This window comes from Pelophylax lessonae, assembly GCF_965119305.1.
Source record: "Pelophylax lessonae genome assembly, chromosome: 1".
Classification (NCBI taxonomy): Eukaryota; Metazoa; Chordata; class Amphibia; order Anura; family Ranidae; genus Pelophylax; species Pelophylax lessonae.
This window is the reverse complement of record NC_138768.1, coordinates 626,244,675-626,263,629: the sequence shown is the minus strand read 5'-3', so window position 1 is coordinate 626,263,629 and position 18,955 is coordinate 626,244,675. Positions and strand designations below refer to the sequence as shown.

Below are 18,955 nucleotides of genomic sequence, written 5' to 3'. Positions count from 1 at the left end.
ACGTGTGGAAAGTGCCTATTCACCAATAAGGCTCACTGTTTAGTGTTATCTGGTAAGAGGCTATTTCTTCTATTTCACCCTCACATATCGGTCTAAGATTAGCAAGATTGAAGATCCACTATTGATGGAAGCTTGATCTTTGGCTATTTGAGATTATCTGGATCAATTGGAGGATTTTATATATATTTTTTCACGATTGTTATAAATTATATGTTTTTGCATAAAGAATTTTCACATATGTATTTTCACACTGTATGAAGATCACCATATTATTTGGGTCATCCCAGATGTCATATGTTTAATATTTATGATTGTGTTGAGCGCACTATACCTTTTTTCACATTTATTTTCCCCATTTCAGCGCTGCCGCATAATTGTATGGTTAGCACACCCTATTTTCTTTCACATTTATATACTACACTAGCCTGTCCATATACATCCCTAGCCTGTCCATATACTAAACTAGCCTGTCTATATGCTACACTAGCTTGTCTATATACTACCCTAGCCTGTCCATATACTACCCTAGCCTGTCTATATACTGAACTAGCCTGTCTAAATACTACCCTAGCCTGTCTATATACTACCCTAGCCTGTCTAAATACTACACTAGCCTGTCCATATACTACCCTAGCCTGTTTATATACAACTCTAGCCTGTCTATATACTACACTAGCCTGTCTATATACTACCCTAGCCTGTCCATATACTACCCTGGCCTGTCAATATAGTACCTTAGCCTGTCCATATACCTGCGGAACATGGCAGGCATGAGGAAGCGAGCCAGTGCCACCACTATTTGTCTTTAGGCCGTGTCCAGAGGCTCAGGTGCGGGTCTGCGGACCACGGCTGAAGAAAAAGGTGGAGAGGCGCTGCACAACTTTTTTCCCTTGTCATCTCCACCGTATACTTGGACTTGGGAAAAGGGGTGGAATCAGGAGAGGAACCAAAACGGGGGCGGCGACATGAGGTTTCGTTTAGGGTGTCAAAAATCCTTGCACCAACCCTGGGAGGATATCAGGAACATTACACTGCTGGATCATGGGAAGCGCCATTTGCAGATGGAATGCAGGATCGGGTGAGTATACAGCTTTCTGGTCAAACTTGGACAAAACATGCAGTGCCGCTGTGCCCGGAGTTGGGCTTTTATTATGTGCAAAACTTCATGTGCAATAAAAGGTACAGTATGGGAACTAATAGTTGTTTTCTGCCATAGCTAATAAGCACCAGTTCTACTATCCTGTTTCCTGAGTCCTCCTTGGTATTTGTTACTTTACTTTGTACATTATCATTGTTCTTTACAGTGACTTATTAAAGCCCAACTCCTGTTAGAAATGAAATTTATAAAGAACATGGTGCATAAATTACCTTTCTCTTCAGTCTTGATTCTAAAACACCTTTCCTAAGCCATCCTGCAGTGTATTAAATCAAAGTCACAGTTTCCTCAATGAGGCAAGCTAATATCCTACCCTGGGGACCAGATGTTATTCCCCATGTTATCTTCTTGGGCACTGGTCTTGCCCCTTTGAGTTCTATTGCCTCTGGAGCCTATGAGAGAGGACCCAACCGCTTGAAGTGTTACTTCCACCAATAGTTATCCACAGGCATTTATGCGTATACCCAAAGAAGTAAAAAAAAAAAAAAAAAAGGAGGCAAGAACGATTGTAATGTGACCTGGACTCAGGTAAGTAAAATGGGCATTTGGATATTTTTTTATACTGATGTTCAGTTGGAGTGGGGTTGTTAATATCCTGGAGTTGGGCCTTACATAAACTTAAAGTTGTAGTAAACTCTTTTTTCTAAATTGTATCTACAGGTAAGCCTATATTAAGGCTTACCTGTAGGTTTAGTGAATATCTCCTAAACTTGCGGTGTTTAGGAGAAACAGTATTCACACTGGATGCAGCCTGTGATGTCACCGACACATGGGCTCTGAAGGTCTGGCATACCTTCCTGGATCTTCAGAGCCACGTGCCAGAGCCAAGAGGACTGGCCACTTACACAGCCAGAGCTTGTGAACCCAGAAGGAAGGCCAGGGGAAGATAGAAGCCCTGTTAGCAGTGACAGCGCGCCACTGGAGGGCTTTATTCCAAAGTATTTTGAAATGTGCTAGTATGCGATGCATACCAGCACATTATGCCATTGCTTTGCAGGGGAAATTTGTTTTTCTGTTTTTACTTGGCGCAGTTTAATACTGCTTTACATTATGGAGGCACTAGATATGTCTAACAGAGTGGGCACATTCACCTCTTTATTACCTTTAATGAACAGTCACATACACAGCAGTTTTACTATGAATTGTAACTCAAGCAAGTTCCTAGAAGCAGACACACTGATGTATGTGTTACAGTAAACGTAGAGATAATCATTGACATTTATGTGCCCTGGTTTACAGTTGTTTCAGTCTGCAGGTTGGAGGACTTCCTCCAGTGTTTCCCCCCCTAGCCGTGGGTGTGTGGGTGTTCCTTTATTTATACCGAGCAGAAGGGAATCCTTTATACACATGTACAAAGTTTACTTTCTGTTTAATATGAAAAAGATGTGGGTAGGCGCTTAGGCAGTTAGTAATAACGTTACTGGTAAAGATTTTTTAAAGGGGGTTTTCTTAGTGTGGGGGTGTTTTGATTTGATATATCCCTTTCCAGCAATTACTTTATCATCAACATGAAGTTTGAAATACGCTCGCATTAGTATAGTGGTTGCTTCTGCCAAAGACAGGATGGAATATATAACCGTAAGTTTAATTTATCATATACTGTACATCTTTTATATGATCTTTTGTTTGTTTACATTGTAATCCTTGAAAAAATTATTTATTTATGAGTATAAAAAGATTCTATAGTTGTGTCCTTTCACACTCAAGGCTAATATTATTAATGCTTTATTGTTAAAGTCTGCTACTCATTCATTATTATGTAAACTTACAATGCAATATTTTTCTAGTTCAATGCATTCACTCCCACATGAAGTGTGATAGGTAGATAGCCAGGGTTTCAGTTTGGCGGATGATCAAACCATTTAATTTGCCCGCTCAGCCAACAGCAAACTGCCAGAGTTGGCGGCAAACCCTATGTCACCACAAAGTTGAACCTCATCTCTAGTGTTGAATAATAGGTAACATTAAATATACTTCGGGAGTGACAAGGTGCCTTCATTTTCCTCCATGTGCCACTTAATAGAGCCAAAGGTGATAGCATTTTCATCTGCTCTGCAGGTACACACACTGATGCCTGATTTAGATATTTCAAAACATGCTGCCAATCTAACCTCTCAATCTCAGTGACTTTTGGTTGCGCGCCCATTCACCACAGGGGGAGCCAATCAGCTGGCACCCACAATCCCTCCCCAGAGAGACAGAACGGCATTGTAAACAAGGCACACGGCTGTTCTGTCACTGATGGACACAGGGATCCTGTGTTCTTCCTATTTAGGACCACAGGGATCCTGTGTTCTTCCTATTTAGGAACACAGGGGTCTCTGTGTTCATCCAGTAAATACAACCCCCACACAGTTAGAAAAAATACCCTAGGGACAAATTTAATCCTTTTATTGCCCCTGGTGTTAACCCCTTCCCTGTCAGTGTCATTAGTACAGTAACAGTGCATATTTTTAGCACTGATTACTTTAGGAATGTCACTGGCACCCCCAAAAGTGTAAGAAATGTCAGTTAGGTGTCGATCTGTCCATCGCAATGTCGCAATCCCGCTAAAAATCGCTGATCGCCGCCATTACTGGCAAAAAAAAATTAATAAATAAAAATGACAAAATTCATTTCCGTTTGTAGACACGATAACTTTTGCGCAAACCAATCAATATACACTTATTGGGATTTTTTTTAACAAAATTATGTAGCAGAATACAAATTGGCCTAAATTGATATTTATTAGATTTTTTTTTTTTTTTTAATGGGAATGTTATATAGCAGAAAGTAAAAAATATTGTGGTTTTTTTTTTTCAGAATTGTCACTTTTTTTTTGTTTGTAGTGCAAAAAGTAAAAATTGCAGAGGTGATCAAATACCACCAAAAGAAAGCTCTATTTGTGGTAAAAAGAAAAGGACATCAATTTTTTTGGGGGTACAGCGTCGCACGACCGCACAATTTTCAGTTAAAGTAACGCAGTGCCGAATCGCAAAAAATGGCCTGGTCATTAAGGGAGTAAATCCTTCCGGTCCAGAAGTGGTTAATTAGTAAGGTCCATTCAAGTAGGGGAGAAGACACCCATAGGTGAAGGGCCCTGTGATGATCAGAGGCAAATACTGAAGAGTTTCTGGTGTATGGGACTGCATTGGGCTATCATTTGAATGCACTTTATTGAAGGAGAGCACTGCACTTTTTTGTGACTACCCAAAAGATATTAGATAGAAATATACTGTATATATACATATTAGGGATGAGCAGAGTAATATTAATGGAATATATCTCACGGCAAAATTATGGAGATTCCACCAAAGCTGAAATTGTCAATTTCGCTTATTGAGCTGCTTAGGTTAGATCGTCTTAAAAAAAAATCTGCTTAAAGGGTTTGGTCCTTTGGGCAGTATTTGAGTTAGTTTAGATTATTTCATTCAGTATACTTTGTATTTGTGTTTTTACCTTTGTTTGGGTGTATTTGCTAAATGTGCATTGTTTCCTCTAAGTCCCCTTTCACACGATCGGACCGATTTTCAGGCGTACCTGATCGGGCCAGCCATGCTCCTCCATGGAGAGGCGGATGTCAGCGGAGAAAAATTAAAAATAAAGAAATCTAGAAGGAAAAATTTTAGGACAAGGTCTAGGATAGTTAAAAGGAGCCTCCGGGACTTTAAGCAGCCATTTGAACCTGAGTGGATCTGAATGCATCCTTGCAGACCACCTAAAACCATCAACTTAGTTGATCCCTAATAGCTCGTACACACGATCAGAAAATCATATGAAAAATACGGCTTTCAAAGTGATCGTACGATAATCTGATCGTTAGTATACAGCTTTTTAGAGTCGAGCACGACAATTCATGTAAAATTATCAGATGGGAAAAGCACAAAAATGTTTCTCATACGATACCAGATCGTACGATTTTAGTTTAATCAGTGCAGTTGTCATTCAAAAATGCAATTGAAATGCATTTACAACACATTGAATTCTGAAATTTTAGTCTGTAGTACCAGAATTTTTGTAACTTTAGTAAACTATTTTCGATATGAGACTAGCATGCAAAATAAAATGGACGATCTTTCGATAATCCTATCGTGTGTACCAGGCATAACTCCAAGATGAAAAGGTGTAAGCCATCTGCAGATCTTAAGGTTTTTGCTCATGCAGTGGGGTATGAGAAAACTCAATTTAGGTATTACATCCAGGTATTTCATCAAATAATGATAAGGGAACCCTTCACCCTTTCAGTAATTTACACCCAGTTTCACTTCAGTTCACACAACTGTATACTTTAGTAACTCAGACCCAAAAGACATTAAAATATATATATATACCTGCATAGCCTGCCTTATCCTCTTTTTGAAGCAAACATAGCCAAGTTATCTGAAACTACCTGAAAGGTTAATTAAGCCCTAAAGATTCATGAATGAAATCCTAAGGGTTGAATATTTGCCATAAATAAAAATGCTTCCAAATGAAGGCTCACGTGAGTTAATAGGAATTGTAGGATCTATTTACATCAGGCTTTGCTTGGCAGCACTCGCTTACCTTGTTGGTTTAACCAAACTTTCAAGAAGCTTCTAGAAGCTCAGCTCTAGCTTTTTCAGAGGAGAACTTGCTTTCACTTGCAGCTGAGAAAGCATCTTTGGTACCTTTTTATACATAAAAGAGTATTTTGCTTACGTATCACTGAGTTTATTTCTAGCAATAATCTGTACTCAAAAAGTTGGTTTCAAATAGTATGGCTTTCAGTGCAGTAGCAGCATGCTAAAACTCGAATATGGTATTGCTAATATGTACCAAGGTTTGTGTTTTTAGGTAATTGTTAAAGTGGTTGACAAGGCAAAAGGTTTTTTTTTTAAATCTTGATGCATTTTTTGCACTAAGATAAAACTTGGATCCTTAATCCAGTTACCACTGCTAATGCTACAATGTTCACCTCACCTCCCCCTGTATTCCTCCAATTAATAGTATTCACTTTACCATGTTATTACTGATTGGTGTGTGTGTGTGTGTGTGTGTGTATATAGAGACCTTGTAACACTAATGAGTCACATGACACCAGGGAGGGAAAAGGGCTAATTGGGCCCAATTTGGACATTTTCACTAAGGGGCGTACTCACTTTTGTTGTCAGTGGTTTAAACATTAATGGCTGTGTGTAAAGTTATTTTGAGGGGACAGCAAATGTACACTGTTATACATGCTGTACACTTACTACTTTACATTGTAGAAAGGGGATACAGTACAGGGGAACACTGAAGGAGGGGGAGAGAAATAATTCTGGGGGATACAATGTGAAGGAGGGGAGCATTATGAAGAGAAGCGCAGTTCCGGCATCAGAGATTAAACTGCTTAAAGCGCAGTTCCGGCCTCGGAGATGAAATTGCTTAAAGCGCAGTTCTGGCCTCGGAGATTAAATTGCTTAAAGAGGAGTTCGTAGATAAAAATACCCCGGGGTCAGGCAGGGCTAGTACATTCCATAATGGATAGCCTCTGAACTGTCCCAGGTCGCACTTACCTTTTAGAAGAAATACTTACCTTGAAAATTTCTTCTCCAGCGTTGCCATCTCAGGTGTAGGCAGCTGAAGCCAGTGCGTCCTCTTCTGCGTCCTCTTCCATGTCCTCTTTGTACCTTCCGGGACCGGTGTGTCATCCCTGCGCAGCTTCTGGGCATGCCCAGAAGCTGTTTAGCAGGGAATGACGCGCCTGCATTGGAACTGACGAGTGGGGCCGGTGCAGGCGCATTGATTCCTGGGAGTGATGACGTTCAGCTCCCAGGAATCAATGCAAGCAGGTAGAGGGAGGAAGAGGAAGAAAGGTGAGTATATTTTCTTCAATATTAAGGTAAGTAAACAAAAAAATCGTGACTATCCATTTCTTTTACAGGTGACACTCAGCAAGCGGATGGCCCAAAGTCGATTTTGAGGCCTGAACTCCGCTTTAAGGTAAGGGTGAGTTGCAGTACATTTATGATAATAAAGGTGGAGAAAAGAAACAGCACTCTATAAGCACACTGTATAAAGAGGCATTGTGGATGAAAGGAAAAATAAATATACAGGGGTCTGGAAGGGTAAGAAAGGAGCAGGAGCAGTATGGGGGGGGGGGGGGGGGTTCAGGAGCACTGCAGTTTAGATAAGGCAAATATATTCCATGTGTATGGAAACAAAAGTGTATGCAATATCTTACAGATTGTTGGTCTTTCTGAAGCAGTTACCACCTGATAACAAAAACCTAACTCTTTTCCAATATATAAAGAGTGGAACCCTTGCTCCTCTGTGGGGAAGCAGTCACAGTCTGCAAATGTCCAACACACCACCTAGTCAGACCTATAGTTCTGCAATCAGCAAAGCTCATACTATGAACTGATATCTCCTATACTCTGTAGAGCGATCACTGCTTCCCCACAGAGAATGTGGATTACATTCAGCAGCATGCTGTCAGGGCACAGGCTTTCTACCCATGATGTAGTTGCATTTTTTTTTTCCAAAGATTGTTTATTGAAAATTTGCAATTTACAAGCCTCAAACAGAAAGGGGTAGATTTACAAAGTTTGTATCTAACCCACTATTAATGTTTCCTTTTACTGCATTAATATTATGTCCTTATTCCTAATATCATGCAGTTATACTCACAATAACATATACAGTATGTAAATAGGTAACTATTGCCAAATTATTCATTTATAGTGGAAGCATGCATGAGTAATTTGCATTTTACAGATAATATAACCAATTATTCTGTATAGAAGATCTACTATGAAATATAAAAAAAAAAAAAAAGAAAAAAAGAAAGATAAAAAAGAACAAAGAAAGAAAACGGAAATAAAGTAAAATAAAAAAAAAACTCCTTTATATTAGTAATAGTTGCTTTTTAATGTAAACATTTATTTTGTTTTATGCATCAGGAATATGTATAACTGCTTTAAATTTAAAAAAGTTCAATTGGGTTTTAAATATGTTGCAAATATTTTCAGAACAGATAGCTAGATAGATAAATCGATAGATAGAAATATACTGTATATATACATATTAGGAATGAACAGAGTAATATTAAAGGAATATATCTCACTGAAAAATTATGGAAATGTTACCAAACTTGAAATTGTCAATTTCGCTCATTGAGCTGCTTAAGTTAAATTGTCCTAAAAAAACTGCTTAAAGGGTTTGGTCCTTTGGGCAGTATTTGAGTTAGTTTCGATTATTTCATTCAGTATATTTGTATTTGTGTTTTTACCCTTGTTTGGGTGTATTTGCTAAATGTGCACTGTTGCCTCTAAGGCCCCTTTCACATGATTGGACCGATCAGGTCCACCTGCCTGTTTTTCAGGCATACCTGATCGGGCCACCCATTCTCCTCTATGGAGAGGCGGATGTCAGCGGAGATGTGTCCGCTGACACCTGTCTGTCATTCGATCCAACTGGATCCGCTTAAAACAGAAGGATGGGGATACAAACGCCGAGCGGACCCGCCCCGTGAGAAAGGGGCCTAAAACATTTTTTTTGTTTCATTTTGATTTTCACTCCTGCAGTTTTGTTCTTTCTGTGAAAACAATTTAAAATAAAGAAATCTAGAAGGGAAAATTTTTAGGACAAGGTTTAGGATAGTACAGATACTATAACCAATTAATCTGTATGGAAGATGTCTTCACATCATTTATATGACGGTAGAGCTTGGACGAGTCTTGTATATAAATCTGTATAGAAGATCTACTAGGAAATAGAAAAAAAAAAAAAAGAAAGAAAAGAACAAGGAAAGAAAACAGGAATAAAATAAAATAAAAAAACTCCTTTATATTAGTAATAGTTGCTTTTTAATGTAAACATTTATTTTGTTTTATGAGCCAGGAATATATATAACTGCTTTAAATTTAGAGTTTAAATATGTTGCAAATATTAGATAGATAGATAGATAGATAGATAGATAGATAGATAGATAGATAGATAGATAGATAGATAGATAGATAGATAGATAGATAGATAGATAGATAGATAGATAGATAGATAGATAGATAGATAGATAGATAGATAGATAGATAGATAGATAGATAGATATTATAATAAAAACATCAGAGAAATAGACAGTTTTCCTCTGCTTAAAATTGAAAGTGCAGCAGATAACCTCAAGATTGAGTAATATTTAAAGGATGAGTTGAAATCTTCAAATTCACTCTCTATGGTTCTAGAAATAAACCAGCAGTGTGTATGATGTGTAAGCCATCAGAAGACTGTTATGAGCAAAAGTTACAATGCATAAAAATCTGGTAGAATGTGTGGCTAACTAGGCACATCTAAAGCTTACATATTTTAAAGATACACCTTCAGGCTGATACAAGTGCAATGAAATGTGTCATTTTTTTGTAGCCACTACACAAAGGAGAAAAAAATAATTTTCAAATGTATGGACTGAAGATAGATGGAGAAACTATTGACTCAGAGAGGTAATTACTTTTAATGTATCTATAATATAATAATAATATGTACTGTATCTACAATCTATCTGTAATGAAACTATATCAAAATAAAAATGTATTTGGCTTTGAAAAGTGTAAGAAAAGGGTTAAAATGCTTGCAGCTAAGGTATGTGTACACCTCTATCCAGCTGCCTTTGCAGCTGAAAGGAGAGCAGTAAAAACATGACTCAACTGCTTGTTTTTACCCTTTTCCCCAACCACAAGTCTAAACAAGCCCTACAAATTTGCACAACTATTTTTTTGTGCATAAAAACTAATTCTACAAAAAATGTCATTTTATTTAATGATTTGAGCATTAAAAGTTTTGATAACCTGACTAGTAGTGATGTCGCGAACCTAAAATTCGCCGTTCGCGAACGGCGAACGCGAACATCGGCAAATGTTCGCGAACCGGCGAACCGGGCGAACCGCCATAGACTTCAATAGGCAGGCGAATTTTAAAACACACAGGGACTCTTTCTGGCCACAATAGTGATGGAAAAGTTGTTTCAAGGGGACTAACACCTGGACTGTGGCATGCCGGAGAGGGATCACGCAAAAAAAAAGTTCTTAAAAATTATAATTTTTTGATAGAGAGCCAATTATTGGAAAAATTAAAAAAAAATAAAAATAAAAAATTTCTTTGGATTTAGCATCTGGGGGGTCTAAAAGGTGTACCTGTGAAGTTTCAGCTCTGTAGCATGTCCAGAACCCCTAAAAAACAGCATTTTTCTTATATTTTCAGGGATATGGCTTCTCTGCGGCTGGCTTTTTCTCTTGCAGGCATTTAGCGGGCATTTTTTTAGGCAGGCATGTCATTTTTTGTATTTAGTGTCTGGGGGGTCTAAAAAGTGTACCTGTCAAGTTTCAGCTCTGTAGCATGTCCAGAACCCCTAAAAAACAGCATTTTTCTTATATTTTCAGGAATACGGCTTCTCTGCGGCTGGCTTTTTCTCTTGCAGGCATTTAGCGGGCATTTTTTTAGGCAGGCATGTAATTTTTTGTATTTAGTGTCTGGGGGGTCTAAAAAGTGTACCTGTCAAGTTTCAGCTCTGTAGCATGTCCAGAACCCCTAAAAAACAGCATTTTTCTTATATTTTCAGGAATACGGCTTCTCTGCGGCTGGCTTTTTCTCTTGCAGGCATTTAGCGGGCATTTTTTTAGGCAGGCATGTAATTTTTTGTATTTAGTGTCTGGGGGGTCTAAAAAGTGTACCTGTCAAGTTTCAGCTCTGTAGCATGTCCAGAACCCCTAAAAAACAGCATTTTTCTTATATTTTCAGGAATACGGCTTCTCTGCGGCTGGCTTTTTTTCTTGCAGGCATTTAGCGGGCATTTTTTTAGGCAGGCATGTCATTTTTTGTATTTAGTGTCTGGGGGGTCTAAAAAGTGTACCTGTCAAGTTTCAGCTCTGTAGCATGTCCAGAACCCCTAAAAAACAGCATTTTTCTTATATTTTCAGGAATACGGCTTCTCTGCGGCTGGCTTTTTTTCTTGCAGGCATTTAGCGGGCATTTTTTTAGGCAGGCATGTAATTTTTTGTATTTAGTGTCTGGGGGGTCTAAAAAGTGTACCTGTCAAGTTTCAGCTCTGTAGCATGTCCAGAACCCCTAAAAAACAGCATTTTTCTTATATTTTCAGGAATACGGCTTCTCTGCGGCTGGCTTTTTCTCTTGCAGGCATTTAGCGGGCATTTTTTTAGGCAGGCATGTAATTTTTTGTATTTAGTGTCTGGGGGGTCTAAAAAGTGTACCTGTCAAGTTTCAGCTCTGTAGCATGTCCAGAACCCCTAAAAAACAGCATTTTTCTTATATTTTCAGGAATACGGCTTCTCTGCGGCTGGCTTTTTTTCTTGCAGGCATTTAGCGGGCATTTTTTTAGGCAGGCATGTAATGTTTTGTATTTAGTGTCTGGGGGGTCTAAAAAGTGTACCTGTCAAGTTTCAGCTCTGTAGCATGTCCAGAACCCCTAAAAAACAGCATTTTTCTTATATTTTCAGGAATACGGCTTCTCTGCGGCTGGCTTTTTTTCTTGCAGGCATTTAGCGGGCATCTTTTTAGGCAGGCATGTCATTTTTTGTATTTAGTGTCTGGGGGGTCTAAAAAGTGTACCTGTCAAGTTTCAGCTCTGTAGCATGTCCAGAACCCCTAAAAAACAGCATTTTTCTTATATTTTCAGGAATACGGCTTCTCTGCGGCTGGCTTTTTTTCTTGCAGGCATTTAGCGGGCATATTTTTAGGCAGGCATGTAATTTTTTGTATTTAGTGTCTGGGGGGTCTAAAAAGTGTACCTGTCAAGTTTCAGCTCTGTAGCATGTCCAGAACCCCTAAAAAGCAGCATTTTTCTTATATTTTCAGGAATATGGCTTCTCTGCGGCTGGCTTTTTCTCTTGCAGGCATTTAGCGGGCATTTTTTTAGGCAGGCATGTAATTTTTTGTATTTAGTGTCTGGGGGGTCTAAAAAGTGTACCTGTCAAGTTTCAGCTCTGTAGCATGTCCAGAACCCCTAAAAAACAGCATTTTTCTTATATTTTCAGGAATACGGCTTCTCTGCGGCTGGCTTTTTCTCTTGCAGGCATATATATCAGTGGTGGGTGGGCAGTGGCACAGTACACTCTCTGTGGACCTGACAGCAGTCACTGACACCCAGGCAACTGCAATTTAAAAAATATATATATATTTTTTTACTTTGCAAGCTGCTGTGCCACTTTATATATCAGTGGTGGGTGGGCAGTGGCACAGTACACTCTCTGTGGACCTGACAGCAGTCACTGGCACCCAGGCAACTGCAATTTAAAAAATATATATATATTTTTTTACTTTGCAAGCTGCTGTGCCACTTTATATATCAGTGGTGGGTGGGCAGTGGCACAGTACACTCTCTGTGGACCTGACAGCAGTCACTGGCACCCAGGCAACTGCAATTTAAAAAAATATATATTTTTTTTACTTTGCAAGCTGCTGTGCCACCTTATATATCAGTGGTGGGTGGGCAGTGGCACAGTACACTCTCTGTGGACCTGACAGCAGTCACTGGCACCCAGGCAACTGCAATTTTAAAAAATATATATTTTATTTTACTTTGCAAGCTGCTGTGCCACCTTATATATCAGTGGTGGGTGGGCAGTGGCACAGTACACTCTCTGTGGACCTGACAGCAGTCACTGGCACCCAGGCAACTGCACTTTAAAAAAAATATATTTTATTTTACTTTGCAAGCTGCTGTGCCACCTTATATATCAGTGGTGGGTGGGCAGTGGCACAGTACACTCTCTGTGGACCTGACAGCAGTCACTGGCACCCAGGCAACTGCAATTAAAAAAAATATATATTTTTTTTTACTTTGCAAGCTGCTGTGCCACCTTATATATCAGTGGTGGGTGGGCACACAGTGGCACTGCAGTGGGCACAGTACACTCTGTGGACCTGACAGTAACTGGCAGCCCAGGCAACTGCAATAATAAAAAATATTTTTTTTTTTTCAATTTATTGCAACAAGATGCGGTGCCACCGTATATATATCAGTGGTGGGCAGTGCACTGCAGTGGGTACAGTGCACTCTGTGGACCTGACACAGCACTCACTGCAATTATGACAGAGGAAAAAAAAAATATTTTTTAAAATGCAAGGTACTGTGCCTGTGCCACCCGAAATGAGTGTGGTGTGCACACAGTACAGTCTGTGGTAGGTCTGTGGCCTCTCACACACAGCGGGCAGGCAACTGCAGTGTACAATAGATATATATAGATATATATATATAAAGAAAAAACTCTATTACCTTACCAGCCCTTAAAAGGGCTTTTGGGGACACTATATATATATATATGTATATATATAAATAAAAAAAATCCTCAATTACCAGCCCTTAAAAGGGCTTTTGGGGACACTAGATAGATATAGATATATATATATATATAAGAAGAAACAACTCAATTACCAGCCCTTAAAAGGGCTTTTGGGGACGCTAGATATATATATATATATATATATATATAAAAAAAAAAAAAACACAAATACCAGCCCTTAGAAGGGCTTTTTGGGGTGCTGATATTACAGCAGTAGTGGACCAAGAACACTGCAAGACCAGGAACACTGACTAACTGTCCCTAGCTTAACAGCAGCAGCAGCAGCAGCAGCTCTCCCTACTCTCACTACACACACTGCTTCAGAATGATCTAAGATGGATGCTGCCTTTGCTTATTTATAGGAGGTGGGAGGGTGTGGGAGGGAGGTACGCTGATTGGCTGGAAATGTGTCTGCTGACTGTAAAGTTCAGGGTCAAAGTTTGCCTCAATGATGTCTTATGGGGGGCGGACCGAACATCGCATATGTTCGCCGGCAGCGGCGAACGCGAACATGCTAAGTTCGCCGGGAACTGTTCGCCGGCGAACAGTTCTATACATCTCTACTGACTAGTTATTGCATATGCATACAATTCACCTGAGCCTCTTCCCCTTTTTTAATATTTAGTGTACATAACTTCTTAGTTGGGAATGCAGTGGTCCCATGGAGTGTTCCATGATGCCCTGTGCCCACCAGATGCCTGTTGAATAACATTGGGCATTCTTAAACCCAGGAGAGGGACCCAACTGTAGAATAGACTGCTTAGCGGGGGGAAGAACTGGATTAAAGGGAAGCATCACTGCCAGAGAAGAATTTTTCACCTTAACACTTGGGCAAATAATTTGAATTATTAAAGTGAAGCTGGAAGTGAAGATGCTAATTAATTGTACAACGAAAGACATTCAAGACTGGCTAAACAGAATTACAATATTTGGTAGATGAGGAATACATCACATACACTATATTGTCTAAATATTGTCAGAAGCCCATTTGTGAGGTAAGGCACTGATGTTGGACAAGAAGGCTTAGCTCGCAGTCTCTGAGGTCAGACCAGTCAAGTTCCTCCACCCTGAACTCGCTCATCCATGTCTTTATGGACCATACTTTGTGTAGTCCTCCAAATCATTTGATATGGGGGGTTGGTGTTCGGGGTTGTTTTTCAGAGGTTGGGCTTGGCCCTTGAGCTCCAGTGAAGAAAACTCTTAAGATGTCAGCATACCAAGACACACAAAGGCACAAAGCAAGGTCTATAAAGACATGGATGAGCGAGTTTGGGATGGAGGAACTTGACTGGTCTGCACCTAAACCCGATTTAACACTTTTGGGATGAATTAGAGTGGAGACTGCGAGACAGGCCTTCTCTTCCACTATCAATGCCTGACCCCACAAATGTGCTTCTGGAAGAATTGTCAAACATTCCCATAGACACACTCCTAAACCTTGTGGACAACCTTCCCAGAAAGTGTCTGTTATTGAGTAGTTGAAGGCCCTCAATTTGTTTCTTTGATGAAAGGCTATTGTTTACAAAGATCAATGCAGCAGTGACCTATCCCTTATCTGATGGCTTAGTCCAATGTTTCAATTAGATAATATGTGCATCAGGACAGGGAAACTACTGCTGTGCTGTCCATAGTGCACACTTCTAAACCTTGTGGACGACCTTCCAAGAAGAGGTGAAGCTGTTATAGCTGTAAAGGGTGGGCCAACTCAATATTGAACCCTACGGGCTAAGACTGGGATGCCATTAAAGTTCATGTGCGTGTAAAGGCAGGCATCCCAATACTTTTCACAATATAGTGTATATTTTAGTAGATGAGGTATTTACAGTATCACATAGCGTATGTTTTTAAAATGTGCCTTTGGCTGTTTGCCTGGGCTTCTGCTTTCATTTTGTTATTAAAGGAAAAGGAATTGGCAGCACTCCAGGTTGAGTCAAAATCCAGATTTATTGACTGGACATCCAAATATGACAATCGTGACTAGGTAGACGCGTTTCACACACTGACTGTGTGCTTAATCATTACCATGGTAATGATTAAGCACACAGTCAGTGTGTGAAACACGTCTACCTTGTCACGATTGTCATATTTGGATGTCCAGTCAATAAATCTGGATTTTGACTCAACCTGGAGTGCTGCCAATTCCTTTTCCTTTATCAAGTTTTCACGGAGGCGAGCCGGGGCATGCACCGGTGTGAGTCATCAGGCAATTACACCACCTTGAGCAGTGAGTTCTTGTCTCTTCAATTTCATTTTGTTGTGTTCAAAATATGATAAATTCCAACCAATTACATACTTGCAAATAGGTGTGAGAGTGCTGAACTAAATGAGGATATCAGAAGACAGATTCGGCAGAAAAATATGTTTCATAAAGCAGAGGAAGATTTGCTTGTTTCCAGAACTCAAACCCTATACCAAAGGAATGTATGTCACCATGGAATGCTCACACAGGTAATGCTTCATTTTTATGTGTACAAACTTTCAGTGACAAAAGTATTTTACACTGTATAAAGGCATTTTGGTTTACGTGAACTTTCACTGATGGGCCATATACACTTGCAATTGGGGTTGTCTGTGCAGCACATCTATGCAGCAAACCTGTGCAGCACTTGAAGTCATAGGTATGTGCCAAGAGCAGCTCAGCTTGTACAAAGCAGTAACAGGCTGACAAGAGTCAGAGCTGCCCGCTTCACATGTATTTACACATCCAGCAAGCTGCAATTAGAGACAGATGCAGATTGCATCCAGGACTGGTCCCCTGTCCCTAACTGCAGGTAAACATTGGATGTGTGCATACATGCAATCAGAGGTGGACTGTTGCGGCTCCAATCAGCCTGTCATTGCTTTGCTGTTGGCACACAACTGTAAGTCCAGGTTCACATATCTGCAGGATATTGCCGCAGGGAACCCTTGGCGGCCTTAATCACATTTTTGAATGAGGCCTATAAGTATTGTTTTTTCTAGTTTCATTATGAAATTGTCACTAACTTAGAACCTTAGATAATTTACTGAACAGTCCAATATGTTGCACATTACATTTTTTTGGGCTTCTCAGTAACCCTGTTCTAAATTGCTTAACAATTGTTTTTGAAGGGCAAGTGATGTGTCCTAAAAAGAGAAAATACCATTCATTTATAGGATCTCTTTGTAAAGTATTGAATCAGAATGTTTTTTTTTTTTTTTTTTTAATATAAAACACTTTGGTGTCACTAGACCCTGATACTTAGAGCACTTACCTTAAACTATTTACTGGATGAACAATTTCTCCTGGCCTGTCACCACTCTAATCAATCCCTTTCCCAACACTGATTAACTAGACATCACTACTATGTAAGCAATGTACATTTCAAATTAGTAGAAACTGGTAACAACAAAACAGCAAAAAAGAGAGGAGCAGCAAAGTAGAAACTTGTGAATTTGATCAGATACATCTTTCAGTTCAGTTTAAAGTTTATTACAAGTGCCAAGTACAGCTAAACTATTTACCAGAATAGTAGAAAACACGCAAATCCATTGCTGCTCAGCAACTGCTGTCAAGTTGTTACTCGACAAGGAGAGTTCAATACTGGTTCTAATATAATTCTGTGAAGTCAATGTTTTCTCTAAGTCCATTTAAGTTTTATCCTGTGTTGAGTCCTGAGAAAAGGGGAGAGGTGTTGACTCAAAATACATTGGTTATTTTTATGTGACTTTTTTACCAACAATTAAAATTATCTTGAACTAATGTCTGTTTTTGGTCTGATGCTCCTTTCTGCATTTCTTTAGTTTGAGCTACTATTGGGTGCCCATTGAGGGAAACCTTGTTGGGTGGAAGCTGTCTTGACAGAGCTATTGAATTTGTTTGAAGATTTCCTTTATCTGACTACATTTGCACCTACAAAAGTTCCCAGTGCCTCTTTGAGTATACTTTAATGGAGTACAAATAAATTTGGGGCAGCGTGCAGCTACCTGAAGGACATTATGCCCAAAGCTGGCATCAGATGAGATCTTAACATCCAGAAGGTAAAACTTAAAAAACATGTGAAGAGAAGACCAGGTGACAGCCTTGCAAATTTGGCAAATAGTTGCCTCATGTCTAAGAGCCCAAGAGGCACTAACTGATCTAGAAGGGTGCACCTTCACAGGCAAATATGGAAATCTGTCCTTAAGACCATAAGTAGTGTTGAGCGAACACGGACTGTATTATTCGTGTTCGTACCGAATAATTGGATTTTTGTTACCCGAACACAGACCCGAAAACTTTACTGTATGTTCGGGTAAAAATCCATGTTCGGTCATTTTATTTCCGGGTTTGTATGTATTGGCGCGCTTTTAATGGCGGGCTTTCAACAGCCAATCAACAAGCGTTTAACTGATGTGCCTTAAGCCATCCCAGCCATGCCTACAAATGTATTAGTAGCTGTGATTGGCCATCTGAAGCATGTGACCAAGTCTTTATAGGTTCGAGACGGAGCGCCGCTGCGTCATTCTGCTGTAGATTAGGGAGAGAGCACACATCATACGTGCTGGCTGCTGATTAGGGACAGACAGGCAAAAATCATATTGTGTCCGAAAAGAATTGAGGGACAGGTCGGAGTGCGGCAGGCAGGGCGAGATATTAGGGCATTTTAGGGAGAGGCTGGGGATATTTAGGGTCAGTGTTCTACAATCAATTTTGCTGTGTGGGGGGGGTTTGCAGTGCCGGCAGTGACCGATCTTATCGATCCTTTTAGGGAGAGGCTGGAGATAGGCAGGGTCAGTGTTCTACAATCGATTTTGCTGTGTGGGGGGGGGGGTTTGCAGTGCCGGCAGTGACCGATCTTATCAATCCTTTTAGGGAGAATCTGGAGATAGGCAGGGGTCAGTGGTCCACATCGATTTTGCTGTGTGTGGGGTGGTGTGAACACAATCTTTTTGCCCGCTGAGGAGGAGGGAGAAAAAAGTATTTTTTATCAGTCAGTTGTGTGCAGCGTTTTTCCTTCAGTGCTGCTGTGCTGACTGTGATAATACACTGCTGTGTTCACATGTGCTATTATTGAGTGATTTCAAAAGTTATACACTTTTTTCTATTCCACTATTCAATATACACCCTTGGGTTAAAAAAATTAAATTGTGGCATAGTCTGTACTAATCTAGTTAAAAATTACAAACTTAAAAGGGGAATTTTATTTTTTTTTTCCCTCCATAGCCTGCAGCAGAGCTGACTGATATAAGACACTGCTGTTCACATGTGCTATTGATAAATCACCAATTTTATATCATATTTTCTATTCCGCTATTCAATCTACACCTTTCGGTAAAAACAATTAAATTGCGGGATAGTCTGTATCGGTACGTGTGAGATACACCTTTCCAATTTTTGGGGCGCATCTCATACTGCTGAGGATTTTAGGGTGCTTCAGAGTGCCTCCTGCCTGTTCCGAACTCCTCCTACTCCTCATCCTGCCTTTGGGGGTACAAAAAATAGTAATTTGGGCCTAGTCTGGGTCTCTACGTGTGAGATACATACACCTTTTGATATCATATTTTCTATTCCGCTATTCAATCTACACCT

General features: G+C 39.8%; 1 protein-coding gene across 1 annotated transcript in view; it reads left to right on the top strand.

Annotated features, from left to right (window-relative positions):
* The first annotated feature begins 2,604 nt into the window (after positions 1-2,604).
* The window catches only part of TNIP3 (TNFAIP3 interacting protein 3), a 72,827-nt gene continuing 56,476 nt past the window's right edge, over positions 2,605-18,955 (top strand). Inside the window, exons 1-3 of the mRNA XM_082244185.1 lie at positions 2,605-2,734; positions 9,494-9,570; positions 15,729-15,873. Coding sequence (XP_082100311.1) covers positions 2,720-2,734; positions 9,494-9,570; positions 15,729-15,873 — 237 coding nt within the window. The 5' untranslated portion in view covers positions 2,605-2,719. The remainder of the gene's footprint in view (positions 2,735-9,493; positions 9,571-15,728; positions 15,874-18,955) is intronic.